General features: G+C 47.8%; 2 protein-coding genes across 7 annotated transcripts in view; one reads left to right on the top strand and one right to left on the bottom strand.

Annotated features, from left to right (window-relative positions):
• MICU1 (mitochondrial calcium uptake 1) overlaps positions 1-8,404 on the bottom strand; it is a 112,548-nt gene extending 104,144 nt beyond the window's left edge. For 3 of the 5 annotated variants that reach the window (XM_076339439.1, XM_076339440.1, XM_076339436.1), the window contains exons 1-2: positions 8,341-8,404; positions 7,076-7,166 (exon numbers count right to left, since the gene is read on the bottom strand). The gene's annotated coding sequence lies outside the window, so the exon portion shown is untranslated. Of the gene's footprint in view, positions 1-7,075; positions 7,167-7,270; positions 7,290-8,340 lie in introns of those variants that run through there. The other 2 variants (XM_076339438.1, XM_076339441.1) reach the window with 2 other exon arrangements.
• Positions 8,405-16,320: 7,916 nt separating this feature from the next.
• MCU (mitochondrial calcium uniporter) overlaps positions 16,321-24,965 on the top strand; it is a 99,603-nt gene continuing 90,958 nt past the window's right edge. For both annotated transcript variants that reach the window (XM_076339443.1, XM_076339444.1), the window contains exon 1: positions 16,321-16,455. In XM_076339443.1, the coding sequence (XP_076195558.1) occupies positions 16,327-16,455 (129 nt within the window). In that variant the 5' untranslated portion in view covers positions 16,321-16,326. The remainder of the gene's footprint in view (positions 16,456-24,965) is intronic.

The raw sequence follows: 24,965 nt of genomic DNA on the forward strand, positions 1-24,965 counted from the left end.
CTGTAGGAAGATTCCTCACCTATCTCCATCCCAGCCCCTGACTGTCAGTTATACCTCACCCTCGCTCACTGAAGCCAGCGACGTCGGCTCCAGAAGGCATGGGGTGCCCTGAAGCAGAGAGCCAGCAGCAGAAGAGCACAAGTCTCGGCTCCCAGCTCTCCTGTCTCCATCTTCAAGAGGATTATTGAGAAGAGGGGAAGGAAAAATTGCAGCAGGGGAAAAAGTACAACAAATAAATCCCATGGGAAGGAAAAGTCAAGACACACAGGAAAGGGCAAAGCAATCGCGAGAGAAGTTTCACTGTCAACAGTAATATAGAGATACCTAAAATAATCTGATACATAAATCGGGGAAAAAAACCTCTTAGCATCAAACCTGCATCCACCAAAGTTAGTTATTAATTTTGACTTCTCCTCCCCCCCAGTTCTCCATACTTTCCATTTACAAACTGGTACCAGCGAGAGAGATTTGTACAAGGGTAATTCATATGAAGGGTGCCCAGAGGTGGATTCCAGCTACTGAGGCATCTGGATCCACTCCTTCCCCCATCCCCAAGAGAGACCAAACTGCTCCTGCTCTTTTCCCCTCCTATAACTCCAAACTTTCACCTTACCCAGTGCAATTTTCAGTTAAAGGATTACTCACATTACTGAAGTTATTAGCTTACTAAGACACATAAATCAGTTTTGAGAATGAAAATGAAATCTAGCAGCAAAAGTAATTTCTTCTCAGGTATAAGATTGGGACAATATTTGATCACATTAATTTCACTAGAGAGGGGAACCACATTTGTTTCAGAGCACAATTCAAATTGATGGAGACTCTACGAAGCATCAATCCATAACACGCTGCCAGGTCTTTAGCAGAAACCTAAGCCATAGCCTGGCAATTTCTTTAACTGTCATTGCAGTAAGGGCTCTTCCTAAAATCCTCAGCCCTGAAAACGCACACTTCCCAACTCTGCAGCTCTGTAACTACACCCAACTGTCACTCGTCCTCTCCTTGGTGACGATCAGTGCCGTCCCTCAAACAGTCAGGATTTAGTATTAACCTTCGTTCTGCTCTGAATGCAGCTGCTATTAAAGCCATACTATTGCATTTCATAACATGTTTAAAAATTCAGTCTAACATTGCACTGCCAACACGTTTTGGTGTTCCGCAGTCACCTTGCCATTAACATGGCTTATTTAGTAGAACGATTTACCGGGATAATATCCATTAAGACTCCATCGTTTATGCCATCCTCATCTCACAAGTTGCTTTATTCTGCGAAATTCATCATTTAGCATTGTAAGACACAAAGTGAAAATAAAACGCAAAACCATGGCTAGTTGGAATCCAACTTGTTAAACTACCACTTTTACACACAGCTGTTCTTCTCCTCAATTTAATGCATACATCCTCACTATTAGCTATATTTAAATTAAGGAAAATGTAGGTTTCTCTGTTACTATCAGTTGCTCTAATCCCTCCCCTACTTTTAAGCTCCACATACCCACACACCTGGGCTCTCACCACTTGAAAACAAATAATCTGCTAGGAACTGCAGATCATCCTGAGATAGCAAGTACTACACAGAAGAAATAATCATCTCTCCTTGGGCTGTGCAAGTCACCCATGCTGATTTCTACCAAGTCTGCTGAATCGAGCAAACTGGCCAGAGAAGAGTCAAACTCCAAACACTGCCACACAGAGCCTAGATTAAAACCGACAAGACTGCAAATAATTTTACTGATCTTCAGTGCTAAGTAGAGAAGATGATGCGTTGTGCAGACACACAAGACCTTGGATTTAGCTTTAATAAAGCATTATTAGTAATTGCAACTGGATTATTTATGAGTGTGTAGGTCAATAGCTAGCTTGGTCTTGGTCTTCCCTTGAAAGGGAGACAGGAGTGTTTACTCACCGGGGAAAGATCTTTGCCTGCACGCCTTCAAACATTTGAAGTCTATTTAGGATAAAGACTTTGGTGCCAAGTAAAATGGCAGAAGCAGCATCGCTTGGCAAGTTCAACAGCAACCCCAAATCCAACCCGCTAGCTGAGTTGCTAGAGGACTTGTGAGTGGATGCAGACACCACAAACTGCAGCTTTTGAGAAACATGAAAAATTTGTATACTCAAACAAAATAAACCAGTTACATCTGTTGCAGCAGCACTGAAAATAGCACCTTCAGCAAGGATAAAATATTTGCTTTCTACTTCAGTCAGTCAGTCTCCAACAACGGACAGTAGGTTTTTAAGGGGCAACTATAATCTTCCACAGAAATGAACGCTAAATGCTGCTTTCCCCTCCTCCCCTCAAAATGCAGCCTATTCCTTGGGCTTTTCTACCTAGAAAATATTATAGTAAACCCCAGCACTGACAAACTCCCTAGAAGCATCTCCATAGAAGCCAGTTGGTAACTAGTGGAGCTGTAAAAACAAAAAAACAAACAAAAAACTTCTCACCCCTAATTAAGGACAATGACCCTGTTTCATGAGCTACTTCCACCTTAATCAGCCCAATGTGAAATTTTCTTTTTCCAATCACTATTCCCAAATAATCAGGCTGTCTTTGCAAACCAGCCACAAGAGCAGGTGCACCAGAGCAGAGGCATTTTTGCAGGAGGAAAAAAATGACACCGATTTGAGGAGCGAAGGTTTGTCAGGGAACTTTTGGCAGAGGGGTGGAAAACATAACACTTCTGCCTTTTTCTGTAGAAAGTTACAGCCAGCAGGAATACGGCTACTTAAATCACCTGAGTGATTTAACTTGCCTTGCACAATCTCTGTCAATGGGATGTGATTTTCCTGAGAATTCCTAACTTTCACAACAAATGGAAAGATCCTCCTTGAAGCTCCTGCCCTTTCTCCAGCTGATGGCCACCTACCTGCACGTACCTTACAAGAACAAACAAAAAAAATCCCAGAGCAGTTAAGGTAGATTTAAGAGGTGCTTATGGCTTACTCGGCTCCAAGAAAATTGGTGTTAATTCTTAATGAATAAACATGTGTTTCACAAGAAAATAATGCTGGAAGAGAAAATGTAAGTACTCTGAGGAGAAAGCAAAAGCCTCACTAGGCTGTGAAGGTGACAATTCGACAGGCTTGAGTTATCTGCAGATACATTGTCCAGCTCCAGAAAAAGATAAATTTCTTTTTTGAGGTAGACAGCAGAGGATCATCTCAGAATTTGACATGGTGAAGTCTGTACCTCTTTTCCTCTCCAACAAGGAGGAAAAAGATTTGTGAACCCACTGAGAACCTGAATTTGAATATCACCGTACGATAATTTCACCCTTTCCCATTCTGTCTTTTAAACAGAAACATCACCTACCCCAGCCATGGCCACTTGCTTCTTTAGAAAATGCCTCTCCTGCCCAAAGAGCCACAATTCGATGGCACATATCCAAATAAATTTTAAATAAAAATCTTACTGAAATAAACAAAAGAGTTACAGCATCTGTGTTTCATCTACCAGATGGCAATTTCTTGGGAATTCAGGAGAAGAGCGTTGGTTCCCCCCCAAAAAAGAAAAGCAAGTCTGAACCGCTGCAGTTGCTTTTCCAGCAACACGTCATTGGATTAGCTTGAACTTCAGAGAGAAAAAAAGGATACAGATAAGCCTGGCTAGTGCCTTGTGGTTTTAGAACATGACCCGAGGAACTCATTTTCAGCATGAACAAGCTGGCAACAAATACTCGGCTCCATCCAAGGTGGCCAGGCAGATAGCACACCTGTGCTCGCATGCTGATCTGGAGCAAACGCCCAGATGGGGTTTGCAGAGGACCAGATGAGTCACGGTGCCTGACCGCCACCTCCGTCCCTGCAGCCATGAAACCAAAAAGCAAAAAATCCATCAGCGGATGGAGGAGTTTTACTTTGCAGTCCACCAAAACTTCAGCCAACAGAAAAAAGGAGATGATATTAATGAAAATAGCAACCCACAGTTACAGACTGTAAGAAGAGGTGTAAAGAAACGCATCCGCATATCAGTGCTGTTAGGGTTTAAATTAACAGAGGCAGGGGCAAACTCCCAGGCAACTCCAATATACAGCAAGCACATATCTGGTGCACGCACTGGGCAGCTGCACGCGCCGGGCAGCTGCACACACAGCATCTAATACAGTGACAATCCTCCTGTATTCTTTAACACTGACTGGCATAAGGCAGGCGTCAATTCTTGCAGATCTTCCTTGTGTTTGTATCACAGCTAAGATTTTAGTGAAAAAATACGACTACTCTTCTAGCTCTCAAAGCAAAAATGCCAGAGATGGAAAGTTTGCATCAAGCTAATGAAAACACAGATGTTAAAGTGGTGGTACATAACACAACTAGTCTATACAGATACTGGGTCTGATTGTGATGTTGCCATAGACCAGCTTTGTCTGCATCACAGACTGACACACTGCAAGTTATGAAGCCACATGGATTCACAGGTCTCATGTTTCAAGCGCAGATCAGCTACAGTGTTGCTTAACTCAAACCATGACCTTCTTTCTTGCTGTCTACTTAAGTATCTTGGGTTTCATTTCAAAGAGCTATAAACTCTAAAAGTAAGAGAAAAACCTAAGAATTTGAGCTTGAGAGACCCTGGAGACTTAAAAGAAACCCCCCACTCCAGAGACGCCAACTTTTTTTCTATTTAAAAAACACAATCTGAAAACCATTACTTTAAGCCACTGATTTGTTTTGTTGGTGGCATAGAGGAAGGGTGACAAATTGTCACAGGCTGCAGGGACAGAAAGGAAACCCTGTAATGTATCAAAGGCTGTTTACGCAAAGCATTTAAGGCCACACATTCACGGCTATATAAACCAGCACGAATAGCTGGCCTGCCCCCGGCTGTGTATTCCCACACACCTGGCTATTCAAAATTCCCAGTTACAAGGATCAGTGCTTTGGTCCGCTTTACCTTGTCCTGCCCCACATCCACAGTAGTGCCACCCCAGACAAGAGGATCTCTTCACACAGCGGTACTGCCAGCTCCAAGCGATGGTGGGACTGCAATTAAAAGCTGGTCTCAACAGAGATTAGATCCAGAATGCATGAAAGAAAATGCCATGGCAGGTTTCTTTGGGGAAAAACAGACAAGGTAGCAGGCAAAGACAACCCAGAATTTACTAGCCAAGGACTTTTCAGATAACGCTAGAGAAGCCGCAGTAAAACAAGGCATGATCTGAACAGTCAAGTTGTCTATTTTTTCTGTTTTATATCATCTTAAATCTTTCACTACAGGGCAAGCCTGCCAAAGACTTTTGGATGGTATGTGCTTAGGAAGACAAAGCGTATTTCGACTCAGATTTTGCTACAAGTCCTTGCATTTCTTACTAGAAGTGTCAAACACATCACCCTAAAGAGATATATAGCCATTCTCCTCATTAAGAGGTAGCCATGCCATCTGCAACACACCTTTTTTAAAACCATTCCATTTAAAAAAAAAGTAATAATCTCTCAAAGGCATACAATACTGGCTACAATACTCAACGACCCTGGGTAACCGTTTCCTGCTGAATTATCCCCAAGAGCATCATCCCACCCAAAGTCACACCTACACCAAAATACTTTTTCACTAACACCCCTGCAACGTCCCAGCAGGAATGCACAGCATCTGGAAAACTAACAAATAAGGGGTTTTTATTGTTGTTCACAAGCATCCTCAGCCCTAATGCACTGAACTGTCTTAAAATACTGTGCCCCAGCAAGGCCACTGGAAACTTGGGAAGAATAAAACAAGTATTTCTATACCCCAGCTCAGTCCATCTCAAGAAGTGTCACTGCAGCAAATGGAACAGCATGCAGCAACGTGTTTTTATAATAAACCTGATTGCTACAGAACTTATTTCGCTCAAGAAATGCAAAAACAGTTGTTTCCACATTCTAGATCTAAACACACCTGGTGGCTCCCTCAAATATCACCTGAAAAATGTAATGCTTATGGGATACTGCTTCAAAGCCTTTCTGAGACTTCAAATGATTTGCAAGTCTTGCAGTTTGTCCTGTTAAACTGCCCGAGGACAATGGTACAATTTCTCCTCTCAAAACACTACCGCAAGCTTACCCAGGAACCTGACTTCTTGGCCCAAAAGGCATAACAGGAACCTATACAGAGAAGTTACACAAAGACTAATAAGGCATAGGGAGCTCCAGAGAGCCCCCAGTAGGCAGACATTAAGGAGGTAAGCAAGGCATTCTTTTTCCTCCAGAGCATGAAATTTCAACTTCTTTAGTTCAGGAAGCATAACGAATATCACAAAAGTTTCTGCAGAAAATGGGTCCTTTGGAGAACAAGCCGTTTCCACGAATAAAGAAAGAATAGGGGTTACATGAGCTAAAGATACACTGCTGAATACGCAGATTATACTCTTTCTAACATACCACTGAATACCAGAAAATTTAAGAGGATGGTTATAAGCCACAGGACCCTCCATGCCCTATTCTGGCAGCAGCTATATTAGCTAAAGAAGCTGCTGCCTGAAACTGGTGGCCACCACGACCCTCTCCAGAGTCCCAGGGAAGAGGGCAGTGATGACGCTAGAACACATTTTCCTCGTACCCCTGGGTTGGCCAAGAAATACTTTGTTGCTCCAGATGGAGAAGCACATACAGTTCAAGCATCTTTAGCTAGTTTTGGTTGTTAGTTTTGTTTTTTTTTTTAAGATACCTCCCTATGTTCAAATACATTTTTACTGAGTGCATAGGAATAGTGAGTTGCATTTTTTTTTTTTTTTTTAATATATTTTATGAAAGTGGCACAACTAAGGTTGGGTTGACAGGAAGCTCCAGGCAGCAGACTTCTTCCACAGCTCGCTCCCATGCCTGCTTCGCTCCTCCTTCCAAATCACACAGCACTGCCCGAGGCCTTCCAACAGAAAAGTCAGCACAACTTTTCACACTGCAAAAAGGCAACCTGTTTTCCTACAGCTTTAGGAAAAATCCTGGGTGAACACTTCGGAACAAGAATAATTCCAAGCAGGGCAGATTTAAGGGTAAATATCAGCCAGATGATTAGTTCAGCAGAGTTAAGAGTCCCTGAGAGCAGGGCCACAACATGCTATGAGTTGCACACCCCAGCAGGCAGCAATACCATCCTCACCTGTAGCGCAAGTGTATTTGCTCCCAGCTTGCAGGTCAGGCGGTCATGAAGAACGCAAGGAATTATTTCTTAGCGATTGCAGGGCTGTGTTCTAAAAACAAGAAAGAAACATAATAAAGATTATAACTCTGCTGCCAGCAACATGCTGCATACGATTTCCCTCCTGGCAGTCGTGCTCTGCGTATTAGTGCTCACATATATGGACCTCAGCGCTCGCATCTCAGACTGCCCGCCAAATAAAGCCAGGAGGGAAAAAATGGTCATGCAGCTGACTAAAAAGAAAACAAAAAAACAAACAAGCAAACCAACCAACCACAAACCAGCCAGGTCTTTACTTTAACTCAAGTCCAAGCTGGCACTCAGGTTTCTAGAGGAGAAAGCCTCAAAAAATCCTGCCCTGTTTGACCTCCCCACCCCTAGTCAGTAGACCCCACAAAACAGACTCAGATTTACCGCCTTTCCCAAGCAGCTCATTAAACTAAAGGCAAATACGGTACACATAAATCATGTCACGATAAAGATCAGGCCATTCTATACTCTCAGTAGTTTATTAACCCAAATTCACCCTAAAGGTTTTTGCAAAGACAAGCTGCTCATCAAATACAGTCTGGCCATTCAGTGAAGTTAAAGCTGTTTAACGAACCACTATTAAAAAAAACTGCTTTGACATTAGCTATAACATACAGCAATAATTCACACAGCCCCAGCAACGCTGCAAGCAATCCCCTACAGCAACAGCAAAAATAAACCAAAACCGGGGAGCAGGGGACCCAACACCTCGCACTGCGCGAGAGCTCCCCGAAAGACTCCTCGCAGACCCCCTTGGCCCAGGCACGCCGAGGGGGATCCTTCCTTCTCCTGCGGCTTTCCCAGCAGGAAAAGCTGAAGGCTGTAACGGGGGCACAGACCCTAAGGTTTGTTTCATAGGAAAGAAAGCATAGTATTACTGCAGGGGCCCGGGGGATGGAGAAGCCGTAACACGGCACCCCGAGCCCCGTGTGCTTGTTGACCTGCAAAGCCCGGGTTCCCCGGGCAGCAGCTCTCCCCTCAGCCCCTGGGCCTGGCTCCCCCCAGCCCGCCTGTTTCACGGTGAGCACCCGACTACGTGCCCACAGCCTGCTCCCGCCGGGGCGCGGGGAAGGGAAGGGCCAAGCCCGAGCGGAGGGGCCAAGCCCGAGCGGAGGGGCCAAGCCCGAGCGGAGGGGCCACACCCGGCCGGGCCCCGCCGCCGGCCGGACCCCCCCTCCCCGCCCAGCCGCGCTCACCTCAGCCCCTCCGCCGGCCCCGCCGGAGCCCATACAAGCCCCGCCCACCGCGGCCGGGCTTCCGCGGGCGGTGGCACGCCGGGAGGGGGGGGAGGCGGAGCCTGGTGTGGGCGGGGCGTGGTCTCTGCGGAAGGGGCGGTGTCTGGAGCGGGAGGGGCGGGGCCTGGGGGCGGCGGGGCGGGGCGTCTGCGGCGCCCGGGAGCCGTATAGGGCCCGAGGGGCCGGTGTGGGAGGTCGGGGGGGGTGTCTGTACGTGTCCTGGAAGGCCCGCGTGTAGGGTCTCAGGGCCTTATGTACAAGTCTTGAAAGTCCTGTGTGTTGGGTCTTAGGGACCTATATGCATAGGTCCTGAAATGCATGTGTATACTGTATGAGGAGCATTTTATTGGTCCTGCATATAGGGTCTGAGGGGCTTGTATATAGGGCCTGAAAGACCTGTATATGGGGTCTCAGGGGCTTATATATAAGTTCTGAAAGGTCTGTATATAGCATCTCGGGGCCTATATATATAGGTCCTGAAAGTCTTGTGTATAGGGTATGAGGAGCTTTATTTGTATGTCCTGAAGGGCCTGCATATCGGGTCTGAGGGGCTTGTATATAAGGTCTCAGGGGCTTATATATAGGTCCTGAAAGGGGTCTCAGGGGTGTGTATATATAGGGTCTGAGCAGCCTATATAAACAGGGCCCAAAAGGGTCTATACACAGGGTTTGAAGGGTCTATATGCAGGGTCTGAGGTACCTATGTATAGGTTTAAGGCACCAGTGTAAAATGTCTGGGGGCTAAGGCCGGACTATACAGACTATAAGCCACCTATAGGGTCTGCAGGGGCTGTAAGCCCTTGGCCATTTCCCCTGTACCCTATTGAATCTCCCCAATTTTATTTCTGCAATAGATAATTCTCTCCCTCCGGGCAAACGCTTCACCGTTAGGCAAACCTTCGCCGGAGGGGCTTCCCATCGGCCCGCGTCCGTACCTGGAGCAGACAGGTGATGGAGGTGCCCTCAGCACTGAAAAACATTCTGTGAGATCCAGCAACCCAGCACGAGAAGGAAAAGGGAGCTCATCCATCACTGTAGAAATGCAGAAAATTTGATTTTTCAGGTGCTGATCCCTTAAACTGCAAGTTCCTTAGCAGTGTATGAACTGAACTGCTTGCTCTTTCTTTTTTTTCCTGCCCCTGGCATACCTGATTGAGCATTTTCATGCTTCCAATGATAATTCACTTTAAAAACCAAAGGGATTATCTCATGAAAAATGTGTCTCGTGAGCAGGTAATTCTGTGGGGTCCAGAACAGTTGCTTGGCTCCAGACCCACAGCGAGGAGAGCCAACATTGCTGTAGTGTGGCACAGCTTGAATTCGCAATGAACTAGAAATCATGGCCTCTTACAACTATCCCTCACCCTCCCAGCTGTGCCTGCCAGCCTGGCCAAGCAGTATTAACCACGTCCTCCTATTTCTGCATGGGTTTCCTCCCTAGGCTATTGAATTTACAAACAAAATCTTCATGGGAGGATTTATTTTTCCCATCGACCATAATATTTACAAAACACTAGGGAAAATATTTCCACTGAGCTGCCAGCTTGACACCTCCCACCACCACAAACTTCTCTACGTACTGGGGAGGGCTGGGAAGGGCTCAGGATGATGCCCACAGGTAGGAAACTCTCCTTCATCAAGATAGAAAAGATATTTGTGCCCCGTTGCTGCCGTGACACCACGTCCTTCATACTGCCTGCAGCGCTCCTCCCTGAATGGAAGGTGCTGCCTGCCCCTGGACTGCACAGACATGGAGAAAAGCATTGTGAGAGGAGAGAGAGAGGGGAGAGGGGGAGAGAGAGAGAGGGAGGGAGGGAGGGAGGGAAAGAAGAAGAAAGAGAAAAGGAAAGAAGAGGGGAGGGGAGGGGAGGGGAGGGGAGGGGAGGGGAGGAGGAAGGAAAATTACACGTGCAGCACATTTCCACATGGAAACACTCCCCAGAGTGGTTTCATCTTCTACCAATGAATATGAAGACTCTTGGATCCTGGACGCAGCATCCTGTCCTGCATTCCCTGCATCTGGTGCCCAAACTAGCGCTGGCGGTGGAACTGGGCAGGGGTGCAGGGGCAGAGGGGATGCTACAGTGGAGCAGCAGCTGCTGCAGGCGGGTGGTGATTTTGACATCAACAACTGACTTCCAAAAATCCCTGTGAGGCTTGTGTTGCTGTTTCAACCCCGTCTTTGAAAATGCCTTAATTTCTTACTTGGGGTGCTAAAGCAGGAAATTTGGCATCTCCTTTTTATGAGAACGAGGGCAACAACAAACGCTCCTGCCTCAGAGAAGAAGCAGGCTGCAAAGCAGCGATGGTTTTATTCATCCTACCAGGGGCTTCACCCCATGCATGTGGGGCAGGGACCTCCCCAGGGGTCAAACACCTCCACAAGCCCCGGGGCTTGTCCAGGCTCGGGGAGATCCTGCAACAACATGGGGGTCCGGCAGGAGTGCATCCCTCCCACAGCACCCACCTGCCAATGGGGATGGGTGCTGCCCAGAGGTGCAAAACGTGATAAACCTTTCCATGCACAATTTATCTGAGAGGAAAGCAGCACCAAGGGCATCACACCAGCCCAGCAGCACTGTGATTTCAATTAGTCTCATGCACTAATGATTTAACCATCAGGAAAGCGCATGCCTGAGCACTTGATCCAAAAGGGGCTTTTTTGGATGGCAAGGGAGCTGGGAAGGAAATGAGACACCTCAAAAATAAATGTGGCTGGGTGTCATCAATGACCAGGATTTGAGGGAATAAGTGTTGCTCCTCCAGGACAGATGCCCGGGAGCCCCCATCCCAGACGATTCCCGTGGCAACAGGGGAACATTGTATTTTTTAGCTCTTGCTCAGACGGGACAGTCCCAAAATGTAAACTTGGAGGCTGATTTTTGAACCAAGGGAGGGACCCCAGCAAACCCGGTGGAGGGATGCCATTTTTTCCAGGGTTGTGGGTAGGCACATTGGCTCCTGGGGCTGTGCCTGGCAGCTCAGGAATGGGATGGCAGTGGGAAGGGAAAATGAGAAAGGCACGCCTGGGTCACGTGCCCCTCAGCATCTAGATCAGAGGGAGGATTCGCTGCTGAGGAGGCTAATTTTAGGTATTTTAATTTTAGTTGCTTCCAGATGCCTCTTAGGTTGGCTCTCTTCAGGCTTTAATGAACCCCCCATTAAAAAATACATTTTCTGGAGGCATAAATAGACAGCGATAGCTCTTCAGGAACACAGGAGGCTGCTGAATCCTGCCACTGCCCTCCTGCAGTGAAAACGCTGCAGGGATTTCTAAGACGAACCTTTTGGCGAGGCTTAAGGTGATGCCAGAGACTTGGAGGGGTCACTGCAGGGTTGGGGTGCAGCGGCACGCAGAGGTCTGGCCATCTCTGATAAAGACGCCGGACCCCCAAAGGAGATGGGAGGAGAACATGCCGCAGCGAGCAAATGCTGGTGTGTTTGGGTTATTTGGGGTTTACGGCCGAGGTCCTGTGATGGGACAGGGACCATCATCCTGCCCAGCCCAGGGGCATTTCCCCATCATATCTTATTGCTCCATGAGCAGCCGTTGTGGTGCTCAGCTTATGGAAAATGGCCAGCACCGTTCCTTTATCAGCAGGTAGACTTTGCCCCCCTATCTCAGGGCTGTGCTGTGTTATCTGCATTAGTCTGAAAGCACCAACCTTTCCTCTAAATGAAAGGAGATAAGATGCACTTGGACCCTGTATCCTCCCGAATTTCCTCATCCACCCATGCCCGATGCGCCTGCAGGATTTTGCACACGCATCGACCTCCGCGTGCAGGATTTTGCAAGTACCACAGCCTTGGACATCTATAGGAATAAAATAGGGTAAACCCTAAATTTAAATAACATGAAGAAAGCGATGAGCCGGTGGACTAAGAGACCATTTGGGGTTTTTTTGTTCCTAGACAGATTATTTAATCTGAACACTTTGGGGCGTGCTCAGGTCTGAGCCAAAGTGTTGGGTTTGCCTATGGCTCATCACACACTCGCTTTCTCTTAAATCAGTATTTTATTTGCAAGAGGACAGCATCCATGCCTCCGTCGGCAGTGTCGGGATGGTTGGTGGGGGTTTGAGGCTTTAGCTTTCCACTTCAGTCTTTCCCACAGCAATAATATTAATTGTGAACACTGGCATGCTTTTCTCCATCAACTCTTCTTGGGAGCAGCTTTCCAATATTCTAATTATAAGCACCAAGAGGAAGCCTCGTTAAATACCTGATTTTCTTTTTATTGCTCTGCAAACAGCAAAGGGAAGGTGCAGGTATCATCCACCTTGCTCTGATGCCTGGAGTGCATCTCTGCTGGAAAAAACCTTGCCAGGAAAAGCAAGGAGGACCAGCAGCATTTTATCATTGCTTTTTCTGCTGGCAGGGCAGGGGGGCTCCGGCTCATCCTGCAGCCATTTCCCAGCCTCTGGGCTGCACGACAGAGGAACGGTTATCTTATCCGGTCTCTTTCTATGGTTTCCCATGGGAATACTTGTGTGCTGGGGGGGAAGAGTCCTTCTAGCAACATGAACCTGCCCACATGCTGTCTCGGCACAGCTTGGCTTTACTTTTGTAAACTCGAGTGGAAGATGCTTCTAGGAGGGTACCGGGAGCTATTTGACCTAAAAAGATGGGGTTTCATTTTGGTGCCTATATCCTCCCCCCTTTCAGTCCCTGTACTTTTGAGAAGCCGTTCCCTGCCAGCTCATTTAATTGCACAGGGTATTGATCTCAGGGCTCGCGTTTAATTCCCATTTCTATGCACTGTAGTGAGTGCCCATGTGCTCAGCACAGATTTGCTAATGAATTACTGGCCTTTCTGCCACATGGTCTTTGCTCGCAGCCTGTCTTCCCCCACCTCTGTCAAATACTCCCTGGAAATGTTTAAACTCTGCCTAAAATATGACTTCAGGTGAACACTTCCAGCTCCTCTTTAACTAGAAATAAATAACTCAATATATAATCTGAATGGCTGGAGGAGTAGGGAATAGGAGAGTGTGGTTGGGGCAGGTCCAGCAGCCCAGGGTCTGCTGGACGTGCCTGTCCCTGCCCTCCACTGGAGCTGCTGGTGCTGAGCCCCCATAGGAAACCCTACGGGGAGAGCAGCAAGGGCTCGCCCCAAATGCATCTCTGCTCATCCAGCCAAAAAAAAGCATTGGGTTGGGTAGTTTATGGCATGAAGAGATGGCTTTGCCCTGAAGTGCTGCTGGGACTGTATCCACTGCCCTCCCCAGGACCTTTCCCATCCTGGGGACTTCCTTCCTCCCCCTTTCCTGCCTTTCTAATCTCCCTTTTCCAGCTCCTCCGGGCTGCATTAAGCGCATTTTTGCCATTTTGAGGCTCTTAATCCCATTGTGTGGGGACGCTGCAAACCATACCAGGGAGAGGCTGATGTGCCCGGAGAGGAATGCCCCATCTGTGGTCCATGAGGTGGCTCTTTGGCCAGGATGTGTGCAGGAGTATCTTTCAGTGCGGATGCTCCTGGGGTCATTGCAGAGGGCTGTGTTGCACAAAATCCTTATTTTAAAGTATTTTTCCTCCTGCTGTCAATTTTCAATGTGGAAGGAGAGGGAAATACCACGAGCAAGGGGTTTTGTCCAAATTTGTCTTCACAGGCACTTAGGGTGCATGCCCTCAGGACTGGCTGTCTCCTGCCCATCTCAGGAGCATTGATGTCTTGAAAGCAAGCTGCTGTCCTCTAGCATTTGCTCTTCTTGACCTGGGAAGCCCTCAGAGGTGGGTTTTGCTGCTTGCCCTCCAGCAGTGGAGCTCAGAGCAGCTGCTGCAATAGGTCTCCTTGATCTTGCAAGAAAAAGCAAACAATTATTGAAGTGCTAAATGTGCTACGCTGGAAAGACCGTAGGTAAATCTTTCCAGAAGGACAGAGTTGAGACGCGACAGCTTCTACCACGTTTTTCCGACCGACAAATAGAAGGAAGGGAAAACCTATCCCTGCAGGAAAACCCAGCCAGAAAGGAGCCTGTAGCCTTGCAAACTGGCTCAGGAGGCTTTGGGTGGAGTATTGCTCAGGGACGAGCTCTGTGGCTCCAAAATTACATTGCTTGGGGAAAAGCCAAGAGCAACCCTTCAGCATCTGAGCGGATGTGAAGGCAGCACTTGGGAAAGGAAGGGGAAGGGGGAGGGGAAGGGAAAGGGGAAGAGGAAGGGAAAGGAGAAGGGGATGGGGAAAGGGAAGGGGAAGAAGAAGACAGCTCCGGGGAGGTGGGGATAGAAGGAGGAAGGCACCAGGGTGCCACGATGGTGTGGATGATGGCTGAAGCACATCCATGTCATCCCATCACCCAGTCGTGTTCCCCTCTGTATTTTTAGAAGGTCTTGGCGGCAAACGTGTGGTAAATAACAGCCAGAGTCTCTCAGCCTGTGTGTTCCTGATGATTTCGGCAACCTCCAGCCTCGTCACAGTTTTCTTGCCATTATTTTCCAGTGACTCTCCTTTCCCAAGCATCCTCCTCTCCTCACCTCCCAGAAGAAGGTGCACCCCGATCACTCCATGCAGCGAGGACTTGGGCTTCTCAACTTCAAAAAATAATAATAATACAGGATCCCAGCTGCTTTATGCCAAGGCACTTCGTTTCAGTCTCAGCCGTAACAGTATTGCTGCACATGGGAACTGCTTGTGCATTAATATTTTTTAAAGCTCCATTTTCTAACAAGCAATTCTGGGGCCACTTCCAGTATTAAAAGCGATAGGCACGTTTCCCTTTCGGACTATTCCTTCCCAGGAATTAAAAAGGAGTCACTGGCAGTATTGTAACAACTCCCAGGCTGAAGGGAAGTCTTTTCTAAGAAAAATATCCAAGTAAATAACCTTTCAAGAAACGACTGAGCACATATTGCTTATTTAGCTCAGATGCTGCAAGGTCTATGCTGGCGGCCCGGCCCACGACATATGCATGTACATCTCCCTCTCTGCAATATATATATGTATTTTGATGACCCACTTTTTATACCACTCATCAAAACTGCCATGGGGGTGGGATGTCGATTTGGCCCGGCACCCCAAATCCCTGCGCCTCCCCCACGCTTCATCCCTGGAGCCATGGCGGTGCCTTTGTGGCCTTCCTTGCTGCACCTTGTCTCCCTGCACCCTCTCCCTGGTGCACCCTCTCCCCTAGTGCACTCCACCTCCTGCACCCTCTCCCCGGTGCACCCCATCTCCCTGCACCCTCTACCCTCGCGTACTTTCTCCCCGGTGCACCCCTTCCCCTAGTTCACCCTCTTCCCAGTGCATGCCGTCTCCCAGCACCCCTCCCACGTGCAGCGCATCTCCCTGCACCCTTTCCCCTAGCGCACCCTCTCCCTGCTGCACTCCGTCTCCCTGCACCCCCTCCCCCGTGCACACCATGTCCCCGCACCCCCTCCCCCTGGTGCACCCCGTCTCCCTGCACCTTCTACCCTAGCGTACTTTCTCCCCAGCGCACCCCTTCCCCTAGCTCACCCTCTCCCCGGTGCACCCCATCTCCCTGCACCCCCTCCCCCGTGCCCCCCATCTCCCCGCACCCCTTCTCCTAGCGCACCCTCTCCCCGCTGCACCGCGTCTCCCTGCACCCTCTCCCCGTCGCTCCCAGCCCCGCCCCAGGCGTGGCCCCGCCCCCGGGATGACCCCGCCCACCCCACCGCCCCGCCCCACCGGCCCCGCCCCGCGGCGCCCGTGGTGAGGAGTTTCCCTGCCCTCTAGCCCGAGCGCGGCCCCGCCCACTGCCGGCAGGGGAGGGAACGCAGCGGCCAATCGTCTCTCCGGGCAGGGCATCCGCGTGGCGCCGATTGGCGGCCCCGGCCTGGCTTGACGAGCCCCGGGCCGGCGAGGTTGGCGCTCCGATTGGCCGCCGCCGCCGGCCGGCCCCGCCCCGCCGCTCCCCCTCCCCCCCTGCCCGGGCGGCAGCAGCAACCGCCACCGCCGCCGCCGCAGCGTGAAGCGGCTCCAGCGGCGCGATGGCGGCCACGGCGGGCAGATCGCTGCCGCTCCTCCTCTGCCGCCGCCCCTCTGCGCTGACGGCGGCCGGTTGCTTCCCGGCGCTGGGGCGGCGCCGCCAACAGCAGCAGCAGCAGCGTCACCGGACGGTGAGTGAGGCGGGAGCCTGTGCCCTTCAGGCGGCGGCCGGCTGAGGCGGGCGCGGTGCCGGCGAACCGCGGGCGGCGGGGAGCCCTGGCTCCCCCCTCCCGCCCCGTTCCCCGGGAGGCGGTGGCCCCCGGTCCGGCCCCGGCAGCTGCGCGTTATTCTTAGCGCCGTCGCCGGGCGAAACTTGAGCGGGGCGGGCGGCGGCAGCCGAGCCGTCGGTCCCTCTCCGGCAGCGGACAGTTCCCCGGCCCTCCCGCCGCCGGTCCGCCCCGGGAACAAGCGAGCCCCGCCCTGCGCCGTGCCGGTTCTTTCCCCCCTCTTTCCGGAAGGCGCGGGAGCGGCCCGGCGTAGCCCGCGGTACCGGGGACGGGCTCCCGGGGCGGGGGTCGGGTCCCGGGCGGGGCGCGGCCGCCAGGTGGCGGGCTGGGCCGCCGAGAGCCGGGGGGGCGGGCAGCCCCCGCCGGGGCGGTGGGGGGCGAGAGGCAGCTTCGGCCCGGTGCACCGGGGCGCGGACGGGAGAGGGCGAGCGCAAGTGCCCAGCGGATCTTCGTCGTCTTTTTTTTTTTTATGATTTTCCTCTTTTTCTGCCGCCCCCCCCTCAAGGTCAGCCAGGGGAGAGGCACTCAGGGGGCTCCCCAAATCCGCTCCGAGGCGGCGTCATCCAGGCTGGTGCGGCTTGGGAGGTAGGGGGCAAAAAAAGCCAATTTTTGTTTGCTTCCCCTGCAGAAGCAGCATGCTTAACGGCTTTGCCAGAAAAGAGACTGGCAGCACATGCGTTGCTTACTATGTGTCTTAGGGCGGAAAAAAACTGTAAAGGCGGCAGGTTGCGTCTTGGAGCTTGAAAAATTTGCTAAAAATACCGGGAGGTTTTTTCTTCTTAAAATAAGGGAACAGTATGTTACCGTGGGATATTCTTCTAGCTTTTGCCACAATCTGTTTTACTGCTGCCTATAAAAAAGCTGCCATCGGAGGTGTGCACCTGTCGCTCACTTGTTGTTTTACTGAAGCAACTAATTGTGAAAGTGCATAAAGCCACTGAAATTGTGTATTAATTAAGTGATGAAGCAGGGCTCTGAGCTCTGCTGCAATAGCAGATATAATACTGGATCCCTAGGGTACTGTTTAAAGAGCAGCTAAGCATTTGTGCCTTGTATCTTCAGGGTGCCGGTAGTTCCTCTAACTGTGTCGGTATGTTTTCACAGCGATGGGATGCCAGAGGTTCTGTCAGTATCGAGTGTCTCAGTTGCATCAGTCCCATATTTGCAGTGCAGTCATTCACATGTGTGAAGTGTGACTTCTGCAGCATTGACTTCAGACTTTGTAAATACCAGCCTAACAAGTGAGGCCACCGGTATCTTGGATTCTGGTCAGGTGTGGAACATCCTTTTCAGCTTTCGTAATATCATTTAAGTTGTCTCTTTCAGCAGTCTGGCCCAGAAAACAATAAATTATTTATCTAAACTTAAGTTGACCTTTGCAATTAATTTAACAGAGACTCAGATTCATGCCCAATTCCACTAATCGGGCTAAGTGTAGCAGTAAACATGCAAGAAGATTTAAAAGCAACCATTAAAAAATATCCCAACTATCTTCTGTTTGACTGGGATACTTTGCTGCTGCTGTGGCCCTAGCTGAGCGGACATTGCTGAAGTGTGGGCATGCTCAGGAGCACACTAAAATCGTACTGTCAAAGCCGTCTCCTTCAGGTGCTTGGGGAAGGAGAAGGATTTTTCTTGTGTCCCATGGACTGATGATTAGAAAGCTCTTCTGGCTTTAGTACCAGTTGCATTATGCTGTTTGATTTTTGGCAGCTTGGCTGTTGGCCGTTTGTGGTGTTGCAGTGATTAGTTTTTGGGGTTTTCTTCTTTTCAATAGGGAGGTTGTATGCAAGTCCATTCACTACGTGTTGAATGAAGTGTCCCTGTGAACCTAGCAATCAAGTGAGAGCTTGCTCAGAGCAGGTCGGTACCTAGTATCCAAACTATTCCTTTTGACAGAATCTGTAATGTGCCTGTTTCTCTCTCAGAGAAAAGATGAGTTATCCTTTCCATCACGCTGCACTTGAGAAACTAAGTGGACCGGTGGGAGAGGGTAGAGACCTGAGAGCAGCCGAATCCTAGAATAAATGAGCTTCATGGAAAAATTACAGGAACTGGAGCTCTTCATAATAAAGAGAAAATCGAAAGGAGGTTGCTGCAAAGGGGAAGCAGAAAAACAAAAAAAATCTGTGTTTAGGAGAAGTAGTAATGGGCTTACAGTGCGAGAAGAGTGTTAGGTGCTGGGAATCTTTTTACTGACAGTAAGAGTAGTGAAATGTTGAATTATTTCCTGGGAAAGCTGTTCAATCCTCATTACTGGAAGTGGTTAGGACATGTTAGAGTGGCATCAGTCAGTCACGGCTGCTGAAGAATTGATCTTGCTCTGTGATAGGACTGGACTGTATAAGCTTCCTGAGTCGATAGATGATATGAGAAAATAGGTAGGAAGAGTCTGTGTAATATACGTGTAATTAATAGAGTGATTATATTAGTTATGTCTGTGCAGCATTGGTTTTAGTACAATAAATTCTACTCTTTTACTTCTCAGGATGGCTGGTTTCTAGCAGAGGTGATAAATTAAATGGGCTTTCTTGAAATAGGGTGGAAATGCTAAATGGTCTTATGGATGAGTTATTTCAAAAGGGATATAAAACATGCTGGAAGAGCCTGGACCGATTGTCCAGACTACTGTGAGAGGACAGTACTTTAAAACAAACAAACCAACCAACCCCTCCAGATGGGTAAAGGGTAAAGAATGAGGTTGTGATAACATCAAACAGTAGAAAGGGCAAGGAGGTCCAAACTCTTGAATAAATATTTGGTTTATAAAGGTTCAGATGGGAATACGGTAATATTGGGAGGTGTAGGGCTTGAATGAAGCATTCAACAGCTTTCTAAAGAGTTTTGAAAGCTGAGAGGGTTGGGAAAGGTCAGCGGGCTCAGCGTTTCAGTGTGGGGTTACGGAGGACGCAGCGAGTCTTCATGTTCTGTCCTAGCTGAACAGGGTGTGAGAGGTCTTGGGAGGAGGATGCAGAAAATTTGAATTTATTGATTAATTTATTGATCTCAGAATAGGAAGAAGCAGGCAGGAGTAAGTGTTTACTGATACCTGTGAATTTCTTCTCTGAAAGAGATATTGTGCCTCGCAGGATGTCTGTGAAGGGCAAGGAGAGAGTCAGTTGGCATAACCATGTGGAAAGTGTGGCTGGAGTGTCCATAGTGTTGGAAGAATATGGCAGAGCTGAATAAATGGACTTATAGCAGCAATATCTGAGGTTGCATCTGTTTCCACTCTCCCGGTCTCGCTTAGGCATACATGAGTGGAAGAAGCCTTGTAGAGGAGGAGAGAGTCAGCAAGCACCTTTGCAGTAGAGAAACTGCAGAAGTAGGCTGGAGAGGTTGTAATGTCAGGGGGAGTGGGTGGATGGCTACAGCTTTGGAGATGAGTATGGCTGAATAGTTCGTAGAGTGAAACATCAATAGTATTGGTGTTTGTTTTAAATTGGTGCGGTAAGTGCTTCCTCATTAGGAGGGAGCTGAGGAGATCTGATGCATTGCTGGGAGGTTGCATGTGAAGATGGGAGGTGAGGGAGGCAGTTTTTTTAATCGGGCCAAGGTAACTTCTGCTGGTGGAAAGAACAGAAATGGCAAAAGTTGGTATCGGCAAGCAAGATGAGGTGGAATAAAAGTATTGTGTGTGGTTTCTTCTTTTATATGCCAGCTACTAGAAAGAAGTGGTAAAGGATGAAGAAGCAGCAAGAGTGGCGGGGAGGAGGCTGCCTGGTGCTTGTCAGCAAAGGGTTGGGCTGTTATAAGGTGTGCCGTGGGGTATGAAATGCACAGTCCTGTGCGTGGACTTTTTAAGCAATGGGAGTGGAACCGGGATGGAGCCAAGTGCTTGGTGGGCGATTAGGTGGCATTTCTTAGCTTAGTGGTGTTTGCTAGGTTATAAACTGGTTGGGAAGCATAGCAGCCATAAATCGTGATACTACCTACTAATTAAGGCCCTTGTCCTCCAGTAATTTCTGGTGCTTAATACAAAAATTGCTGCTATTTTCCTGTTAGACAGCTTGCGCTCAGAGGAGTCTGGAGAGAGAATTACAGTGAATGTTCCTCGGAGGAAACTTCCTTATGAAGAAAGGGGCTTCCCTTCCTTGACGCCTACTTGTTCCGGGTGCTGTGGGTGTTGAGGGTAAGCTGCCAATGGCGAGAGCTCCACACCGCTGAGATGCAGTGGGGCTGGGAAGCAGTCCTTTGTGAAAAAGGTTCACAAAGACGTAAGCTATAAAAGTTTCTCAAATATGCAGTGGTAGACAAAGGACTTAAATAAAATGCTCTGCCTTTGCATGTTGAATGCCTAATCTTCGTGGCTTTTTTCCTACAAAGATTAGAGTCTCTTGTTATTGTGTTTCTTAGTGCATGTGGCCAGTGGTTGAGTAATGTTGGATCGGTATGTAATCATCTGGTTCAGATCTGAAAAAAGTACCTGTAGAAAATCAAGGGCTCTGCTGTATGTGGCGTTCCTATGGTAGTTAATCCTGGCAGTTCTGGGTGGATCAGGAATAACGACTCCTAGTGGCAACTTCTAAGCCTAAAAAGGAAAAACTGAACCTAATTGAACTGCAGCCAAATTTCAAGTAGGTATCAGGCAACCTGCAGGTTTTTATCTCAGCTCCAGATGAGGACCAGAATTACTTGTGTTGATCAGCCCTCCAAGCAGGGTAGGATTTTGGTGCAGGTAGCCCTGTATTAAGGATGCAGTAGAGAGCATATCCCGCAAAGACGAGAGGACTCTGTGCCAAGGAAAGGTGTCCTGGGATGTGAGAAGCCTTGGGAGGAGGATGCAATGGACGTGGTGCTGAAGCTGTCCTTTACTTGGCATAGATACAATGTGTATTCGGTGATAGTTTGTGTGGGTTTTTTTTTTTTTCCCCATGCTATGGCTGAAACTGTTGCAGCATCAACTTCCAGAGAAGTGGTAGTAGAAGTAGAAGAAGAATAGAAGTAGTGTGGTAATAATTTCCCTGGTGGGCCCCTGCAACCACCTCAAGCCCTTGCTGTCACAAGCAACAGTTTATTGCCCTACTGTTGCCCATCTCTTGAAACAAATTTATTTACGAGGTGAATCTTGGGGCTTACAAAACTCACATAGCAGCAGTGACTGGCTGCAAGGATGGTGAGACTTGGAAGAATATTTTGGTGTGGTGTCTGCATTTTTGCTGAGGATGGAAACTGGCGGGCTGCTTTAATTAACTGAACTTCTGTTTTCCTGACCTTGCATACTACTGATTGTAATTTTCAAATGAATGTTTAAAAAGCTGAAGAACTGGTGGCTGTCCAGTGGTTTGAAGGGCCATAAAACAACTATTCTCGCCAGATCTTTGGCTGCACTTGTTGCCTATGCTGACCTTAAATGTTTCCCATGCTGGGACATCCATAGGAGCAGTGACATGCATGCTGCAGACCAGGGAGAGATGCGTCTGGTGTCACTTTGGAAGTCAAGATGGGATGTGGCTTGAATGGCAATATAAATAAATACCAAGCCAGCAGAACATTTATAATGTCAAGGAAGCCATAGGAAGAGTTGATTTGACCATAAAGATGGGTCTCTCCACCAAACCTCCCTTTTATCCTGCTTCTTCCCTCGCCTCCTTCTCACGTGTGCACACTTGCTGTCTCGCTGACTCCTTGCTCGCCTCACCCTGGCAGAGGGTGGCGAAAACGTAATGATTTCTTGTAGTTGTCGTTGCCACCTGCCCGCTCCACTGCTGCCTAAATTGATTAAAATGCAAGGCGAAGCAAGGTCTCCTGCCTCATACTGGATTTACTGCCAGAGAGGAGGCTATGGCTCAATGCTATTTTGAAAGGTTCAGAAGGAAAGAAAACTTTCAACGTTTTTACTTCAAATGAGAGGAGGGAATCTGCCCTTAGCTAATTATAGAGCAATGGAATACCAGTGCTAAGTTCAAAATTTTGTGCTTTTTATCCTTTTTGTTAGATTGTGTTGGGATTTTTTTTTTGCATGAACAAAAATTTAGAGGGGGATGACCAGCAAGTATTTTTTGGTGTATGAAAGTGGTTGAAACATTCTCTTGATCATACTCATTCTTACAGAGCAAAACAGGTCTTGAAGGGAGGCTGAATTAAAAAAAAAAAAGGCATTTCATAGCTTTTGATGTGCCTGTTCATTCAGTGAATAGGGAAAAAAGCTTTACTTGGTAGTGTCCAGAGAACACCCTTCCAGGGCTCTTTTTATGTGAAAGAGGAGCGCTGTACAGAAAGGAGTGATGTTGGGGTTTTTTGACAATTATTTGATGATACTACTTTTTTTTATGTATTTATAACTCAGCCTGTGGGAATAATCAATAATTTGTATGTAGGGTTGGTGATGGGAAAGGAATTTACAGTCATGGTAAAATTGATCCAATCATTAATACAAAAATTTCAGGATAGATCTCTTTCCCTATGGGCAGTGTTTCTCAGCTGCCCTCAGACAGGATGCGTCTAGCTCTCCTTACCAGAGTCAAGCCTGAAAAAGAAAACAAAAATTTAAAATATTTTGTTATTGTTCATTTGATAAAGCTGTTTTTAGACGAGTCTTAAAGTTGAAACTTTACATGTGATTAGGTCCCACCCAGTCTTGAGGGTGAAATGTAAGTTTTATGATTTCATTTCAAATTTGTCTGAGTCACTTGTTTGCCATTCTATAAAATAGCATACAGATGACACAAATCTAATGTAAATTATTCTCCCATTTGTCGGTCCATGGAAATGTAGAAATGGTTTTAGATTTTTGGGTGGCTTTATTTTTTTTTTTTTTAATTTCCTTATTTATTGTAGTGTCAGCTGGTGGTCACTCTTCCGGAGATCCCAACTGCTGCTTTCTTCTCCTATGGCCTCTGGTAGCCCTGTGTGGGATGAGGAACTGTCCTTGACAAATTTTGCTGGATGAAACTGTGTGCTTTCTGCTCGCTGTGGAGGAACACTTCTAATCCCTGAAGTGCTCTCTGGGTGAGAGACCACCTGTGATATTGCTGATGTGGTTTTCATCATATTTCGGTACTTGCTTTTTGAGGGCGAACTAGACCTATCTGGCTTTAAGGACTTCTTTGTCTTTGAGTATTTAATGATTAAAAGAAAATTACTTGTCCCTTTTCTATTAAGTTTTGGCAAGGGGGTTTCTTCCTGTTATTAAGGTCTCAATTGGTCATCAAAACGAGATGTCATTTTAATGAAGATGAAAATATGCAGTGCTTGAATGTGATGTGGAATTATTTTCCAGTAGGGTAAGCCTATGGGGTATCGCTTATGTCTCACGTAAATACGAAGCATGTCCGCTATCTTTTTCTGCATTCTTGGCAGCTCTTAAGGAATTGGGAAATGTAGAACAACTTGCATAAGCAGGAGAGGAAACAAACGTGGCAAACAAGCTTGTTTCAACGACTCGATTTTGTTGGCTTCTCCAGGAGGAAGGAACTGCCGTGTGACGAGGAAACTGTCAAATCTCTGAAACTGCATATTGGAATAATTAAAACTCGAATTTCATTTGGATAGATAACTTAGGAAGGATCTACTGGGGGGTGACGACCATAAAATACCCTCTGGGTGATTGTCAGTCTTGTGTTCTGTCCTGCAGCCTGCTGGGAATAAAATAATTCACTCTGAGGTCGTAGCCTAAGAAGTTTTATAGGGTTTAAGAAAAGCTTTGTGGAACATATTACTGTTTTGAGAGGATTTTGGAATAGTGCTATGGTAACAATTTCGCTTGTTTACATCACCCAGGTCCCAAGACGTGTATGTAGCTTGCTGCTCCTTCCGTTATCTGAAGCTTATACAGACTTAGTGGTGTGAGTTTGTAGAAATGGGGTGAGGGAGAATGGTTGCCAGCTAAGTGGTAAGCCTTGGCTTTGCAATGTACCTCGGAGCAGGATCTATTCCTCTGTACGTGTGCAGGAGCTGGGGACAACTGAGCACTCTGTCACATGGGTACTGCACAGAGCTTCTCACTGCAGAGCATCTGAGTATGGAGTTATGTGAGGTCACCTTTGCTAGCGGATTTAACTTTAGTTAGTTGACATACATGGGTTGGAAGGAAGAATGCAAAATAACTGGATTTCTTGGATCAATGTGCATGCAATTTCAGGTGGGGAAGCTCACTGAGCAGTTCATGAGTGAAGTGACCATAGGGTTGGCAGCTGGCAAACAGCATCCTTTCCTTCCAGATTGTGAGGGGAGTTTCCAGCTCATCCTCCAATTTTCTAGGTCAGTTGCTGGAAAAGAGTCTAAAGTTGCTCCATGTTTTCTTCATTCTGTGTCACCATATTACCTTGAAAAGCGCTGAGCTAAGCAAAGCTTTTCTTGTTTTATTTTGTTATGAAGAAGGTCATGTTTCCTTAAGCTGCATAGTGAGTTTATTTGGATGAGCTCATGTCAATTATTACTGTATCTTGGAGCTGCTAAGGAAAAATATGTTC

The sequence above is a fragment of the Aptenodytes patagonicus genome, chromosome 5 (assembly GCF_965638725.1).
Source record: "Aptenodytes patagonicus chromosome 5, bAptPat1.pri.cur, whole genome shotgun sequence".
Taxonomy (NCBI): domain Eukaryota; kingdom Metazoa; phylum Chordata; class Aves; order Sphenisciformes; family Spheniscidae; genus Aptenodytes; species Aptenodytes patagonicus.